Genomic DNA, 17702 nt, shown 5'->3' with positions numbered 1-17702 from the left:
CACATTGTTTGATACTTTAATATATTGATGTGGTATATTTAAGAGATTTACTGCTATCAACTTGGGTGTGAAACAAATATGTAACTCGTAAACATGAGAACGAGAAGAAGGTGGGTCACTACGGTAAAACCAAGAGGCGCTAAGCTCTGATGGACAAGTGTTGAGAAGCAGAAGAAGAGGAAGACGACAAAGCGAGGAGACACTGACCTGCCGGTTCCTCTCATCCATAATCCGCGTGATCTGGATCTTTTTCCGTCCCATCTTGGCGTCCTCTTCTGTCTCTCTGACACCCCGAGAATATCAGAAAAACACCTGTGCTCGTCTTCCTCCGCTACACTAGCACATTGTACACCGCCTTCCTCTTCTCTCGTCTTCCTCTCACGCTCTACCACTCTCTCGCTCTGGGTCTTTCTCCTGACGTGTCCGCGCCGCTATCTGCAGGGAGAGACAGAGAGAGAGGAAGAAGGAGTGAAAAAGAGACAGCGGGAGTAAGTGACATTCGAACTCATAGGAAGTGCTGCGAGGCACATGAAAGCAGGCGAGCGCTCTGAGCTCTATTGGCTGCCTCTCGGAGAGAGGATATGAGAGGAAGGCCTGTGATGAATTCTTATCTCTCCACCTGCACCTCAGAGAACAGCTGGGGCTCAACCCACTGCCGCGCAACACGACAAACAACGCGGCGCGAGCAGCCCCTCCAGTTCAGTCGCTCCGATCGCTTCCTATCGCCAAAAACATTTGACAAGGTCCAGGGTTCAACCGACGGTAGCCCATTAACATAAGGACTGGAAACTAGTAAGATATTAGAAGACCTCCACCATGTTTCAGCCACGTAATATTGTATCCAAACGTCTGTTAGACGACTTACATGCTCTAAAAAACCTGAAAAATCTTTTAATGTGACGTCCATTGAAATCTAAGTTGTTGTTTTTTCTTCTCCTGTAAAGTCACTATTTTTGGAGATACGTATGTGTCATTGGACAGTGACAATATATTCCCACAAAATATAACATCATTGTTTTCCACCACTGTTCAGAGTCATTAAAATAATGTCCACAAATAAAAGTAAGGAAAGTAAAATGGCACTATGTCACTATGTAAAATGTCTGATTTAGAGCTTTGTACGAGGTCTCGGTCTCAAATATAAACCAGAAACATGTTTACTAGGGGTCTCAGCCTTTTAGCCCTCAGGACACGTCTATGTCCCTAACCCTACAACAGCATTCATCGAGGGAGGAGGGTTAACGTTCAGCAGAATCCTGATCTACACTCTCTGCGACTGGGTAATGGGCAGAAAACCAGAGCCACAAGTGAAACGGACGCAGAGGCCTTCACTTCGTGTTGGCCTGACATTTGATTGAGTGGGAAGTGAGATGTTATAATCAATATGACACCAGAAAGCAGATCAGATTGTCTGTCTGGTTTCACAATGTGTATCACCCCAAGAGTCTGCCTTTAGTTTTCTCATGGTGTGTTCGGATGTGGTTTTCTTTACTTAGTTCCCTTCATCAGGTCCATGTTTGTCTCTCAGTGTCGCGCTATAGGAGACAAACAAATGCTCTCTCTCTCTTTCTCACACACACACACACACACACACACACAGGCATGCCTCCGGAGACGGCCTCATTCTCCCTCTCTGTAACCCTGGCTGCTGCCAGCCTCTTGCGCTTAAGATGATTAAGAGTGCACCCAGTCTCAGGCTGACACGAGCCTTGAATCCTCTGGGCCACGGGATGAGGCAATAGGCGGTGGAAGCCTTTTGCTTTTGCCCCGGGGAGCGCTCCGTCTGCCCCCTCGCTCCGGCCCAAGCTGCTCACAAAGAGGCGCGCCACGGCCCTGTCCCAAACCTCCGCGGAGGCATTCATCATCCCCCTCGTTCCGCAGCGAGAGAGGAGGACAGACGTGCGCCCAAATAGAAAATGCCTATGTAAACACATCTCTCATCAGAGAGAGTCCACTGCTGAACTCTCTCCTCCAGAGATTGAGAAGCAGCAAGAAAAAGCAGTCCTCCCCCCCGTCTCTGTTTTTTTGTGTGGCCGTAGAGCAGCAGAATGTGATGACCACGAGGTTTGGGAAGGGAGCAGCGGGTGCCCAGGGCTAGTAATTAGCGGGTTAAAAGAGAACGGGGGTGTTTAGGTGTTTCCAGAGGCGCAGAAAAGTTTTGGTGAGAGGTCATGTCCCCGCAGCAAGACAGAGGTAGGAAACTCTGGCCGTGTCGAGAGAGAAAATTTCCCTACTGCGCGTCTGAATGGGACTCATTGTGTGCAGGACACTGTTCTTTCTCAGCGCAGCGTATCGCGCTCTCCCCTCGCACATGGGCCGAGGCCTAATGCCTCGCACGCTTTCCTCACACAGTCAACTGTAGTTCAGATATATTCAAATCTCTGCTGGATCACACTAGCTGCGATGCACCAGCTGACTGCTCTTTCTGTGGTAAAGTACAATAAATTTAAACAAGTCACACTCAATGTTACACTGCTCGCTTTGTCCAATTACACTATAACATTCATTCATTCATTTGTAAGCGCTTATCCAGTTCAGGGTCGTGGGGGGTCCAGAGCCTACCTGGAATCATTGGGTGCAAGGTGGGAATACACCCTGGAGGGGGCGCCAGTCCTTCACAGGGCAACACACACACACACATTCACTCACACACTCACACCTACGGACACTTTTGAGTCGCCAATCCACCTACCAACGTGTGTTTTTGGACTGTGGGAGGAAACCGGAGCTACACTATAACACCAAAGGTTTAATGGGACTGCAACTACGATAAGGTAGAAGTACTGTCTACAAACCTTACGTCATCATTCTCAAAGCCAAGCACAGACTACAGTCGGAGTGCATGGGGTCAAACCAAAGTAAAATATGATCTGAAGCATCACTATGTAATGTTTTTTAGAAAGGGTTAATGCAGCAAAGAAGAGAAACCAGTTGTTGCTATATTTATATTTGTTTATAATAATAGGGAAATGGTCATTTTCTCTGTATATAACTAAATAATAAAGAAAATATATGAATAATTAATATATAAGTTACCATGGTAATATTTGCCTAAACTAACACCATTGATCATCTGTAACCGCTTATCCAATTCAGGGTCCTACCTGGAATCATTGGGGGCAAGGCAGGACTACACGGGACACACTCACACATTCACTCACACCTACGGACACTTTTGAGTCGCCAATCACCCGGAGGAAACCCACGCAGACACAGGGAGAACACACCACACTCCTCACAGACAGTCACCCGGAGGAAACCCACGCAGACACAGGGAGAACACACCACACTCCTCACAGACAGTCACCCGGAGGAAACCCACACAGACACAGGGAGAACACACCATACTCCTCACAGACAGTCACCCGGAGGAAACCCACGCAGACACAGGGAGAACACACCACACTCCTCACAGACAGTCACCCGGAGGAAACCCACGCAGACACAGGGAGAACACACCACACTCCTCACAGACAGTCACCTGGAGGAAACCCACACAGACACAGGGAGAACACACCACACTCCTCACAGACAGTCACCCGGAGCGGGAATCGAACCCACAACCTCCAGGTCCATGGAGCTGTGTGACTGCGACACTAACCTGCTGCGCCACCATGCCGCCCGCCTAAACTAACTGTTATTAGAAAAATGTAAGTGTTTTACTTTATTGAAGGTGGACAAAACACTGCACAAAAAATGACCAGTAGCTACCTGGTCACTGAGGTGTGTACCAACAACTTGTCAAATACCAGAGCCCCGAGGGGGGTTAATGTACGAGAAGAATGTGAAGGAAACTTCTTCTGAGGAAAACTCCGAAATCATTTCCTCATTTTGGGATGAAGTGTGCTCAGGAAGGGGCAGGTAGGTGTGGATTATCATCTGCTCTCGGGGCTGGCTTGGGCTCATAAACATTAACTCTGACATTTCAGAACCAGTCTTTCAGTCCAGAGACATTACTTTTGAGATTACACAACAGCAGGAGGCCAGTGGTCTGATTCCATCACATGCTCAGGTTTCTGGGCTTCACAAGGAAAATCCTCAGAAAACAGAGAACAGCCACAGGACCAGTCCACAGGGTCATGGGATGGAACCGACAGCGGTGAAGGAAATAAGGAATTCATTTAAAAAGCATTTTGGAATATTTCTATCTTCACGCATAACTCACACGCCACACATTCACAGAGGCTCTGGTGCTTTTCAGCTTTTTAAAAAATCATTACGACACCAAATATTGGAGATATAACCTTTCACTTAGCCATTCATTCATGTTCAGAACCTACCGAGACTTACTGGGCCCAAGGTAGGAACACACCCTGGGCAGCGCATCACCTATGAATGTGTGTTTGGACTGTAGACGGAGACCGGAGGCACCTGGAGGAAACCCACACAGACACAAAGAGAACACGAGTGAGCCGAGGACCCTGAGCCCCTGTAAGCTTTCATTAAAACCCCTCCAGAGCTCGCACTGTCAGCGCTGAAACACACAGCCCAGGAGTGGAGTGACCCAGCCTGGTGATTCCACCCTGACCTTACAGAGCCCAAACAACACATCCTTCTCACACGTTCTGGTCATGAAAGAGCCGCAGGACGACAGACGCATAAACATTCAGAGTTAATCTTTTCCCCTTTTTTCAGTCGTGGGCCAAATGAAATGAAAACATCTGGATTAAGTGCATTGTGTAAGAGCTTACAAGCTGTTTGAATGGAAATGTTTGCATGGTGGAGTGTTTGTGTGCGTGTGTGCGTGCGTGTGTCTATGTTTGTGTATGCTGACGATGTGCTGCTTATCCAAACACAGCGCAACTGAAACACACAGGGCCTTCTAGCTCCACAGTTCTTGGGAGTGCACCAGTGTTTGTGAGAGTGCTGAGGGCCAGGTAATGCACTGACTTTGAGGTTTCTCAGGTCAGAAAACGAAAGAAGACACGATCCAAGAGAGAGTCTCGGCAAAAATCGAAATCACTCTTTTATAGTCACAGCAAACACAGATACTAAGTTTGCTTTGAGTGACACACACAGCCGACTGATCTGATTTATTTATTTTTCTCTCCAGTTCCGATTCCTGAAATGAATGTGGCTGATAGAGAAGAGCTGATATTTCTACTTCAATTTAAAACCTTAATCCTTTGTTAGTTAGTTCCTAAACATACTATAAACATTATAGCTGTTTTCCTTTTGTCATTTCATCTTCACCGAGGCACCACGACTATATTTAAAGACGCCCTCCAGTGTAAGTGGTTGCCGCTGTAGCTGAGCATTTCCAAACACAGAGACACAGATGTAGACAGACAGGATTTCTGATGTCACAAACCTAGGAGTCCATAGGGAGGGGTGGGTGGAGATTAACTGTGTATTCATAGAGAGGTAGGTAATGAATGAAGGCGCGAATACAGGACCATATTCGAACATCACTTTAAGATTCTTACACTAGAGGCAGCCGTTAAGCCGTTAAAGTTAGGGAAGTGGGTGTGGCCTAAAGCTTAGCGACGTGGGATTGGGCACTGAAGGTCACTGGTATGAACCTCTGGACTGGCAGAGGAAGTAAAAGAAAACACCCACAACATTCACAGCGGAGGGGGTGGGACAAGTCACAGAATCAAACGACTCATTTCATCCCATGTTTTCAGAAGTAGGCACCCCACAAAACACTGACTGTGTGGTTTTGTATCACAGTGTGTGGGTTGGTGGGCTCCAAGTGTTGAAATTACAGCTTCAAAATGATTGTGATGCTTCATTGACCCATTGTAAGGAGAACAGAGCCTCTGTTGTTGGTACTCCAGTGTCGGCACGGCAGAAACCGCACTATATACCTTGCCCCTTGATTTCAGGAGAGAGCTGAATAAGTGAATGAGGTTCCGCTGGGTTATGGAGAGTTTTCCCCTGGACCGTGATGATTTGTAGGGTCTGTTAATGTATAACATACTGCTGTCAATACAAATGGACAAACCTACAGTAGTAAAGCAGTAGTATCGACCGCGCTGAAGGCTGTCGTTAGTTTTGTCCACTTTTATAAATAACATCGGGTCAAACCGTGAACAGCCGGAGACTTGGGCCTAATGGGCCTGAATGGAACTGGAGCGCTTGTGTTCCTCTGTGCCTCTGCGCTTTGCCTCCGGAGGACGGGAGCACCTTGGCGGCATACTCAGATCAGGCAAGGGATGCGGAGGAGGGAGGCTGCCATTTGGCCCTGTGCACTGCTCACGCCGCCTGCTTTCACTCAGGTTGTCTAAGAGCTTCTGCTCTAGAGAATGGACCATGCAGTGCTTTAAAGGAGGGCAGATGGAAGCAGAACCTTGCCAGTGTCTCACGGCACCTTCTGTCTCACTCCACTGTTCAGCACGATTCACTGGAGCTCTACCATATACACCCACTCTCGGCAAGAAGCTGGTAGTCAAGGGCATTCACTTACAACAGGCTCCGAAACTAGGGCGGCAACTAGTATAAATCCCATTTAGTCTAGGGCTGGACAATAATCATATATTTATGAATAAATAATCACAATATACAGGTATTTAAACACATTTTCAATATTAGGACATTTATAATATAAGGGACAAGAGATGGGGTGGTGGTTATTTACCCTCCTCTAAAAGGTACATAGTGCAGTTTCTGCCGTACTTACACTGCAGTACCAACAACAGGGGCTCTGTTCTCCCTATAACGGTTCAATGAAGCATCACAATCATTTTGAAGCTGTAATTTCAACGTACTCGGCTTTACTAAGCCACAGCGCCCCCATGGTTCCTGTAGTGTACTGCAATTTGTCACAACAACCTTAGCATCCGAATATTAAAGTGTGTGTGCTGGGCCTGACTGATACCCTAAGGGCCTTCATTGTCCAGTCTTAAAAATTTACATCTGCCCCATGTATATATTTACAGTACGAAAATATAATTTAACCCATTCTGTTCCATAAAACTGAAGACGCTCTGTCTGTTCTTCTGCCTTCTCTACTTTGAAGTAGGCCACTCTCAAGCGTATACAAACTACTGGCAGTAAGATAAACCTACTCTGTCATCTAAATAGCAACACAGGCCACACCATGTATTTTCCTCAGTGGCGGTGGCAGCACTAGTTCATTCCCCCGATACATCCTCAGACACAGTGAACGAGTAGCCTGACGTGCAAATACAATAACTCATCTGGCCTGAGAGGAGCACACTCCATGAGCTGGCGATCCACTGCCATATCACTGACCCGAAGCCCTGTCCTCTGCACGAGACGCCCGTAGTAAGTGTGTTCCCTTTTGCGTGGCGTCACTCACACACGGCGGTAAGTCGGACTCATGTCTGTACATACGAGTTGAGTCACACGTTCAGTCAGACACACAGATGGAACTGCTTAGACAATCAACACCTCGTCAGGGGGAAACAAGGGGCCCGTGGTGTTTGTTTGCTTGCTTGTTTATTTATTTATTTATTTATTTATCTGTCATCTGCGCGCTAGTGCCGCATTCTCGCACCTGTCACCGAAAAAGCCTCGCGCATGCGACAGGCATCAATTAAACAGCTCAGAACGGCGAGATTGACGCGTGCGCCGCGGCTCTTCTGGGAGATGAGTGATGGGTCGTGTGTGTGAATGGAGCGCAGGTAGAGAAGGAAGGAGCCTGAGATAATTGGGCTCACAACGGAACTGTTTCTGGATCAGTTTTCCAAAGACTTTTGAAAGACCGACTGCATGAAACGTCTGATGCTAGGTTAGCTTTTCCTCCTGCTTGATTGTTTGGAACAGCTTGCAAAGAAATCTTGATCTGTGATTTCAGTGAGAGACGTTTACGTGTAAAAGTAAGTCACACAAACACATCTGTTTAACCCTTTAATTGTGTTTACTTGAGATGTGACGAACGAAATGAAACAAAAGCAAGAGTGATTTGATTTTCATTGCGCAATCTACAACAAAACTGTGCCTTTGCCTTTAACCCATCCATGGCTGTCAACACACACACACACACACACACACAGCAGCAGTAAGCAGCCATCCCGTAGCCCAGAGACCAGGTGGGTGGAGGGCACCACCTCTGTGGATGTTGAAGGTGTTCCCAATTATTGTCTTAAGATGTTCTTAGTGGTTTTCTCAAGACAAACTTTATAGTTTTTTACTGTAAACTGTTTTTTTTACAGTGGACAATTTGTAGGTGAGACTCTGACATTATATTTATAAACAAAAATCAGCCATTCTTACAGTATTCAGTTAAATCTGAGCAGCTGAGAGGAAAATGGATCAAAAATAATGAAACTAAGCATTCACAAACTTCATAAACAAGAATTAGAAATGAAGGTGGAGGAAAATGTCCAACAGAAAAAAAACTATCTCCACTTTTAATCTTGTTAAACACACTTTTAATTGATAGTAATTGACAGCTAATTAAATAAATCATTCTGGAGGCCTAACTGGACCACAGTCGTGAGGCTTTAGTGCGGTGTCAAAAATAGTTAAGAACATAGTTTTAAAGTATAACTTTTCGTAAGAGAAAAGCTGAGAAAATGTTAGAGAATTCTTAAAAAATAAATATTTCTTAACAATTAAGTTTAAGCACTTAAATCACATTTAAACACAATTTATTTCTTAAGACACCTTTGTGAATCCGCTCCAGAACTCTTGGTGTTATCGAGTCTCTTCCATTAGTGCCATGGTCAACCTTGTGCATCACAAGTGAAACTACAGAAGAAGAAGTGAAACTTTCTGAATCCACTTGGGGAAACTGAGTCTCCACATTTAACTGTTGCACATTTATCTGTGGCAGTGAGCCCACGCACACACACACACACACACACACACACACACACACACACACACACACACGCATGCACTAGTGAACAACTTTTGCACACATCCCTAGGGGCAGGCAGCCAGCCGTAGCGCCTGGTGAACAGTGTGGTGTTGGTGGCCTTGCTCAAGAGCACTGCAGCCATGGATGTTGAGGGAGGAGAACACACTGTTGCTTCACCCCCCCACACACACACACACCACCCATTTCTCTGTCTAATCAGCTGCACTGTTCCTTACTGAACAAGTCCTGTAACCTCCAAATAATGAGCACTGACAAGGAGACTGCTCATTTAACCCTACGTTTCTTTGCATGACTTCCCCCTCCCCCGAATATGTACCTACAGTCTGCTCCTGCCTTGACTGACTGGCCCAGCAGTGACTGCAAACACTGATCCAGAAGCAGCCTTCCCGGCCCCGAGCTGGTTTAACTCTTTAGAGCCAAGGCTCCTTTCTCTGTTCCGTGATCAGCTACAAAGCTGCTTCGGCAGGGACACGTCTAAGACTCCGCAGGACGGCTCTAGCACGTGGCTGCTGGGATCTGAGCCAACGCTGTCGCTCTGGAGCCACCCCCACCCACGAGAACAGACTTGGTGAAACCTTAGCAACACTCATCTGCTCCTCTACACTCTGCTGTCCCTCCTCGAAGCTCATGAGCTCTCTATTCACCGAGGAAACGGGTGGCTGAGGAAACTGACGCAAACACAGGGTGATATTCCCCACAACGGACATCGTTTACACACTGAACTGCACCTGTTCTGTGACCTCTCCGCTTTAGAGCAGCGCAGCGTTTCTGAAAGGTGCTTAACAAACCTTTGTAACGGGGGCTGATCGATAAACCTGGAACATGCCTCTGTGGGACGGCTGCCTGCGCTTCAGATGAAAATCAATGGGAGTACACGGCACAGGGAACATGCCCGGCCTGACTTTCACACAGGCCCATGCACTGCACTGACCCTGACCTGGCTACACACTCACACACACACACACACACACTGGCAAAGCACACTCAAATTTGCATCAACATTTTGTAAAATCTAGAGACAAACAGAAAATATACAGAAATCTCTCCTCACACTCTTACCTCAGCAGGTTTTTATCTATTTATAAGTTTGATTTCCACATCGCAGTTTGAAAGAGTGGAATATTTTCTTCTCAAAACACATTTAAATGGGGACTTTTAGCTTCTATAAAAGACCAATCAGAGACAGCTGGACATTCTGCTGTGTCCACCACAACGACCACAACTGACTGAGCGTCTACATTCGGCTCTCAGGATTACAGCCAGGTCGTCTGGGTCTCGGCCTTAAACACAGACCTGGGTCTGGATTGGGATTTAAACCTTTTTCAGAACCTTTACAATTAGATTTTTACCCAAATTTGTTTCCGCCAACTCACTTAGTCTTTATTAAACCTTCATTCCTTATCATTTAGACCTTCCATTTTCAACGTCGTCTGCATTTACCGCAGCTCACGGTCCAGAAAGAGTCCTAACCCCACACCTCACACCAGCAGGAAGTTCAAATGCAAACGTTCGTCTTATATTTCATTCCTAAATGTACAGAAATATTGTTTTGAGGTTGACTATCAATACAAAGGGTTAATGATAGGTCATGTGCTTTGTACTGGATTAATAATACGGGACATTAACTGCTATGTCATGATAATTGTGATAGGATCAAACAACAAACCAGAATTCACTTCTACACTAGAATACCTCACACTTGTCATTCACACAAACACACACACATTATCTCTCTCTCTCTCTCACCCCCAAACACACACACACACACACACACACACACACACACACACACACACACACACAAAAAAACAGTGGGCGACTGTAAGAAATGCCACAATGTTTCCTGTCTCGAACGTGGGGGGGGAGGGGAATTCAAAGGTTTCCAGAATGAGTTTTTAATTTTTTTGAAAATGAAATATTTACATGTTTCCATTTTCTCCCGTGACTGCACCGCGCTCTGAACTGTGCTCTTACACTTGTTTTAGTAAAGGTACGTGAACGAGGGAAGAAAACACACCTCGTGCTGAGGTCTTTACACCCTCTCCTTTCTAAACAAGTCCCTTGTTCTTCACACTGCGTTCGAGCAGGGCGTATTGTATCTGAGATGTGGGGATGAGAGGCTCAATATAAATGTAAATCACAGTCCGTGTGTGTGTGTGTGTGTTCAATGTGTATGTGAAAAAGAGTGAGTAATCCTTGTCTTAGTTGACTAGACCCCCTCTCTTTCACCCTCTCACTTTGTCCATTTCTCTCTCTCTCTCTCTCTCTCTCTCTCTCTCCTATGGGACATGGCTCTAGTAGAGTGGGAGGGCTCGTGCTGGGGTCAGGCCTTTCACACTCAATAAAACACACTCAGCTCACACTGTAATTACCCCCCCACCACCCACACCCTTCCCCAGCACACACACACACACACACACACACACACACATCATACAGTGTAACCCCTTTTGTGGCTGCCAAAACCTTTACACACATTGCCAGCACCTCACTGTAGTACAAACCTATCATTTTGCAGAGGGCTGCCCTAATCCCTTACTACATTAAGGCTCCCTTTCCCCAGCTGACTTCAGAGCGCTGTAATAAAAATGAGCCGTACATGGAAAAATACAGGAGTTGTGCACATAATAGCCCTTTTCACTGGTCTCTTACAACACACTGGCGTGTCACAGCATGATGACCCGACATATTACTCTGACGCCGAGCCCTAATTCTATTACATTTATTATCGCTGTCATATCAAAATCCTTGTAACTTTTTTAATTTCCCTTTTCCTTTTTTCCTTTCACCGTTTAACCACTGGTCTTTGTCACACAGAACAGTTAGCAACACTTTCTGTCAAAATTAAATATCAGCTCTGGTATGTAACCAAGACAACGCACAGGGGCACTCTGTAGTTCTACAATTACAGACTGGAGTCCACTTGCCCCCTCTGCCCCTAGAAGACCCCCACAGATAGTTCTCAGAGCTGCAGTGACATTGATGTGGGGTCCTAGTCTCTTAACTAACATAGCATTAAGTAGCATTAGCTATTTAAATTAGCATTAGCTACTTAAATTAGCATTAGCTACTAAATATTTTAAAGTGGAAATGTTCACTCCACGAAGCCCCTCACACACACTTCGCCGGCCATGAGTCTCGTAGTTGTCACTAACTGTCGTGACCGCTTCTAGAACAACATGCAACATGACAAGTACATTTAAGGAATAAAGTGAAGCTACATGTATTTTTCATATACGTGTGATGCAAATATATTTCGGAGTTGAGCAGTTGTCTCTCAGAGGACTGCATCTGCACAGGGCTCTGGAACCTGCTCCACGTCCCTGAACTCTGTCGTGAAAAGCACAACAAACCCCCCTTTTCCTTCCTGTGCTTCAAAGGCTGCTCTGCCCTCACAAGTGAAAGTGAATGAAAGTGTCGGGCCCAAAAAAAATAAAAAATGGAGCCCGAGTGCCCTGCCCGGTCCCTGGCTTCTCCCACTTGAAGACTGCTGCCAGAATAAGAGGCAGGCACGGGGCGCGACAGCAGCGCCACTTCCTGTGGGCGGCCCATCCCGAAGGCCCGTGGGCAGCGCGGAGCACACTCCTACATCCTGCTCCCTGCTTCCTGTTTTTCAGACCCCTACAGATGACCACTAACAGGCAGTCAGACATGAGAGAGAGCGAGAAGAAAAAGCAAAAAAAAGGCCGCCCGCCTCTGGGACAAGCATCCGCTCTGATCCTTCCCTTGTTATCTTTCCTGCCTGTAAAGTCAGAGACTAAACAACAACACCAGCCCCTCTCCAGTGGATTCTAGCGCCGTGTTTCCCTATGTTTACAAGCAGGGTCGTTTTTGCGGGCTACTCCCGGCCCCCTCCTCTCTCTCACTCACTTTTCTGCTGGAATAAAAAAAAAAAACAGGGCAGGCCTCTTCTTATTTTGGCCTCGACTGATAAGCGGCTAAAACATGCCCGAGGCTTACATAACCGAGAATCGACAGACGATAACAGCCAGCGATACCAAAGAGGGACTTGTCGAGCCAGTCAGCTGCTGAGAAAACAATCCAGAAGAGAGAGCATGTCTGTGCAATGAGAAGGAACTTCTGAACCACAAATCACTGGGTTAAACCCAACACAAACAGCCAGCGCAGTGTGAAAGCTAAAGCAACAGCAGTGGCTCCAATTAGTGCAGCTTAGTGGTAAAAGACACATAGATTGATGAATAGAAAGGTAAATAGACAGAAACTGTATTAGCCCTGAAGGACAATGCGTTACTGCAGCAACCACCGGACACTACGCCACATCCAGGACTCGGCAAAGGCCCCCATTCATTTAACTCCACATCAGAAAAACGTATACAGTCAGGCCTGTCACGATAGACATAGTGTCCAAGAAATAACGGAGATAAACACAGTCTCCTGACACAACAATAAGATAACAGCACAATAATGGAGCTGCCTTAAAGAGCAATGAACTTTAGCAAAAACATATTTATTACACGTGACACTGAGGCCAGCAAAAATTGAGGAAACGTCTATGTATTGTAAGATAAACAATGTAAAGTATGTAATATATATATAGACACGTGCATAGACAGTGTGGAAGTGAATGCAGGTTTGTTGTGTCACGGCTGGATTGCATCATACTATAATACAAATGTTCAGTAATACCAGCATATATCACACATGTAATTCACAAACACACACACACACACACACACACACACACATATATATGCACTAAACACAGTTTAAACACACAAAACCTGCCCAAAACCTGATTTTCGTTTTTTTATTCATTATTATTTCACCGATTTTGGACCTGTTCCAGACACAACAAAAAAGACACTTTTTTTCATATACTTCAGAAAAGAAAACAGGAGGTGGGCTTTGATAAAGCAGTAATGATGCAACTATGTCTGTCTGTTTGTATGATGTTGAGGATGAGACGATGGAAGGAAATGTAAAACAGCGCTGAGATGCTAATACAGAGGCTAATGCTAACCAGCGTCTGGGTGACACCGTTCTGAGGCACTCAGCGAGCTCAGATGTACTTTAGTTGGAGAAAGACTGAGGTGAGAACACATGGTGAGAGAGAGAGAGAGAGGAGAGGAGAGAAGGAGCAAGAACGAGAGTGAGAGGAGTTGGTAGAGCTGAGGCTTTGTTGCAGGGGTCTTCTGGGCCGATGTGTACCTGCAGACAGTGCAGCTGACTGGGATCAGGAAGGCTCTTATCTCCCCCTCCACAGCAGGCCCAAAGCAACGACAGCAGTGGCTCTGGTGTTAATGTCTACTGATGCTAATCTAACACAAGCCTGATCCTACAGAAGCCTCTCTCTCTCTCTCTCTCTCTCTCACACACACACACACACACACACAATCTCTCACCTTCTTTCTTGCTCTCTTTTTCACACTCTTTCTCTCATTCCTTAATTAGCTCTCTCTCTCTCTCTCTCTCCCTCTCTCTCTCTCTCTCTCTAACACACACAAAATCCGTCTCACGTCTCTCACACAACCTTTTTCGATTTCTTTCTTGCTTTCTCTCACACTATCTTTGCCTCTTTCTTTCATTCCTCCCTTCATTATCACTCTCGTTTTTCCTTGCCTGCTCTCTCTTTTTCTCACTCTCTCTCTTTGCCTCTCTTTCTTTCATTCCTCCCTTCGTTAGCTCTCTCTCACTCTCCTCGTTCCCTCACCTGTTTCCAAGGCAACTAATGAGATATAATTAATAAGATCTACCAAAGTGGGGGGTGGGGGGGGGGGTGTAGAAATGAGTGAGAAGGAGGCTCTGAACAGTGAGAGCTCAGGCAGAACGATAGGAAACGCTGCGCTTGTGCTGTGCAGAAAGGACTTTTCACACTATTTTAACTTCCCTTAAAACACACAGCTCTGCCTCATGCTGCAGCCTGCACGCAGCTCCCAAACCCTGCTCCTCTGAGTCAACAGGGCAGAGGCAATGTGACTGTGGGAGAATGTGTGAGCAAATTACTCAGAATCTGTCCAAGCTTCGCTATGAGGCCCATACACTGCGTATTTCCTTCCTAAAGAGTCCGCGTAAGGCTCAGAATCTGCGAGTTGTAACTACATTAAAAACATCCAACACAATCCAACCATAGTCCTTCAGAATCACAGGCTGCTTTTCTGTTACCGTGCCTTTAAGACTGATGTATGTAAGTGAGCTCTGCTGTGATTGGCTCCCCTGTACTGTGCACCCACTGTCCACATAGGAGCCTTTTGTAATACTACAATTACAGACTGACGTGGTGGTGGTGTGTTAGTGTGTGTTGTGCTGGTGTAGAGTGGATCAGACACAGCAGTGCTGCTGGAGTTTTTAAACCCTGTGTCCACTCTCTGTCCACTCTGTGAGACACTCCTCCCTCGTTGGTCCACCTTGTAGATGTAAAGTCAGAGACAGTAACTCATCTGTCGCTGCACAGTGTGTGTCCTCGCTCGTCCTCTAGTCCTTCATCAGTGACACAGGACGCTGTCGGCTGGATGTTTTTGGTCGGTGGACTGTTCTCGGTCCAGACACTGAGGGGTTTAAAAACTCCAGCAGCACTGCTGTGTCTGATCCACTCTACACCAGCACAACACACACTAACACACCACCACCACGTCAGTGTCACTGCAGCGCTGAGAATGATCCACCACCACGTCACACCTGCTCTGTGGGGGTCCTGAGCTCTGAGGAACAGGGGGAAAGTGGATTAACAAAGTAAGTAAAGTAACAAACGGACTACGGTCTGGAACGGTAGAACTGCACAGTGCTCCTGTGTGGAGCTGGGAGAATGGACAGCGCAGTGTAGAAACAAGGAGATGGTTTTAACGGTGTATACGGACTGCTTGGTCTGAGAAGGAATGGTACACTTTGACCGTGTTTACATGACAAGGGTTTGGCAGACATTTCATCGTAGTGTTTGTTGTTTATTATGTCATTACGGCGGAGTATGTCTTTGCACAGTCTCGAACATCCCTGGAAATATGATAGCAGCTTTCTGTTGATCAGGGCCAAAGGGGACGGTCCAGAAGGATGTGTCACCAAACAATGAAACCTCAGGAAGTCTAATTTTAGCACCTAGAAACCAGAAGGTTTCGCAAAAGACCTCATTTCGAAGTGGAGTCGGTGGTCACGCTCCTTACGTACACACCGCGGCCTACGCTGGCCTTGGCTTTCTTGTGCTGCGACTGGGGAGGGATCTCATCTTGTGCATGGGTGGAGGGGAGGGAAAGGGGAAGGATGCGGTGCGATCTGAAATAGCGCAGTTTCATTTCTCCAAAAAGGCCAGAAATAGGAGCTGACAGCATATCTCCTCACAGGAGGATGTGTCTATAGAGGAGCAAATCTGAGATTTGTCTCCAAGTCACGGTTCCACGTGGCAGTGTTTCTGTCCTTACCTGACTCCTACTGAAGAGTCAGGTGTGTCTGAGAAGCAGAGGTTTGCATTGTCTGGAACCTGTAGCACCACACTGACAACCACGCCCAGCCTCACAAACACATGGCAAGGTAGAGCTCTCATTCCGAGCTAATGGCATGCAAACGTTAGGACTGCGGTGAATTCAGAGGCCCAAGCTGACTTTGTTTCTCACTAGAGCTATCTCTCTCAACATCTCTTTATCAAGGGCTCCATCGCTCACAGCCAGGAGTGTGGATTTGTGTATCCTGTTTTGTGGGTGGAAGGTATGCCTGCGCATGTGTTCATGTTTGAGTGAATAACATTTTTTTTCCAGCACAGAGCCTCTCACAAAGCATATAGTGTACAGCCGTGTGCAAAGTTTTAGGCCTCCGTGGCCCAATGGCATGATTTGGTGATGACTCTATATGCAAATAACTACACATGCTCCAGAGAGAACATCTCTGTATGTTCTACATGTTTTAATGTACAATTACAGAGCTGTGTGAACATAAAAACTACCACAACACCTTAAGGGCACAGCTTCAAATACACAGTTTCAAAATCATTGTGATGCTCCACTGACATGTAAAAGTGAGAATAGCGCCTCTATCTCTACTACTCTGTGTTCAGCACTGCAGAAACTGCACTATGTAGCTATTACAGTGGGGTAGGAAACCACGCCAACTCCCTCTCGGTTTCAGGACAGTGCTGTAAAAGTGAATTGAAACCCTACAACCCTAGAAGGAGCCCCATCAAGTCTAACTCAATGTTCCTTGAAGTGTGCTCTTCATATTTGTACTTAGATTATCAACAAACCGGGTCGCTGTTTGTACTGTTTGGACAACCTTTGGCAGCTACTAACCACAGTTTAACTTGTGGGGAACATGCCACAAGACCTGATGCTCTGAGCGAAACGTTATGACCAACACAGTTTGGCTGTCGTCAAAGTCGCTCATTCTCTTCCATTTCAGCTTCAAGAACTGACTGTTCACTTGCTGCCTAATCTACCCCCTCAACAGGTGCCATTGTAACGAGGTGTAACCACCTGTCAGTGGGTTTAAACTTGTGGTTGATCTACATATAAGAAGGGAGAGGAGAGTGTTTATTGTGTATTTCGTTTGGCCTCTGTGCAACCTTGCACCGACCACTCACAGCACTGGGAAGTCAAGCAGCAAGTGGTTATTCTCTGACAACTCTCCACTGACCACACCGTAATCCCAGGCCGGATCGATGGCGGTTCAATCACCTGTCCTGCTAGCACACAGCTAACCCCAACCAGGGAGGAGTCAGCCTCAGAGCAGCAGAGAAACTCACTCCATGATAGCATCACCGCATCCAGAACTCCCCAGATGGAGAAGCTTACAGCATGTAGCACAACACTAGCAGTAGCAGCGGAGACGTGTTCAGCAGAGGGTGCTCCTCAGGATTGACGCTGTGGTGTATATTTACAAACCAGCATGCACAGTCAGCTCGCAAATTATGTACAAGCTCAGGCACATGTAATCTACGCATTTACCAGAATAAGCTGAGTGTAGTTAGCAT

General features: G+C 46.4%; 1 protein-coding gene across 10 annotated transcripts in view; it reads right to left on the bottom strand.

Moving 5' to 3' along the window:
* Positions 1 to 17702, bottom strand: part of mef2aa (myocyte enhancer factor 2aa) — a 133894-nt gene that overhangs the window by 91052 nt on the left and 25140 nt on the right. For all 10 annotated transcript variants that reach the window (XM_066684215.1, XM_066684217.1, XM_066684219.1 and 7 more), the window contains one exon: positions 208 to 435. In XM_066684215.1, the coding sequence (XP_066540312.1) occupies positions 208 to 261 (54 nt within the window). In that variant the 5' untranslated portion in view covers positions 262 to 435. The remainder of the gene's footprint in view (positions 1 to 207; positions 436 to 17702) is intronic.

The sequence above is a fragment of the Hoplias malabaricus genome, chromosome 11 (assembly GCF_029633855.1).
Source record: "Hoplias malabaricus isolate fHopMal1 chromosome 11, fHopMal1.hap1, whole genome shotgun sequence".
NCBI lineage: Eukaryota > Metazoa > Chordata > Actinopteri > Characiformes > Erythrinidae > Hoplias > Hoplias malabaricus.
This window is presented reverse-complemented; position numbering and strand designations above follow the sequence as displayed.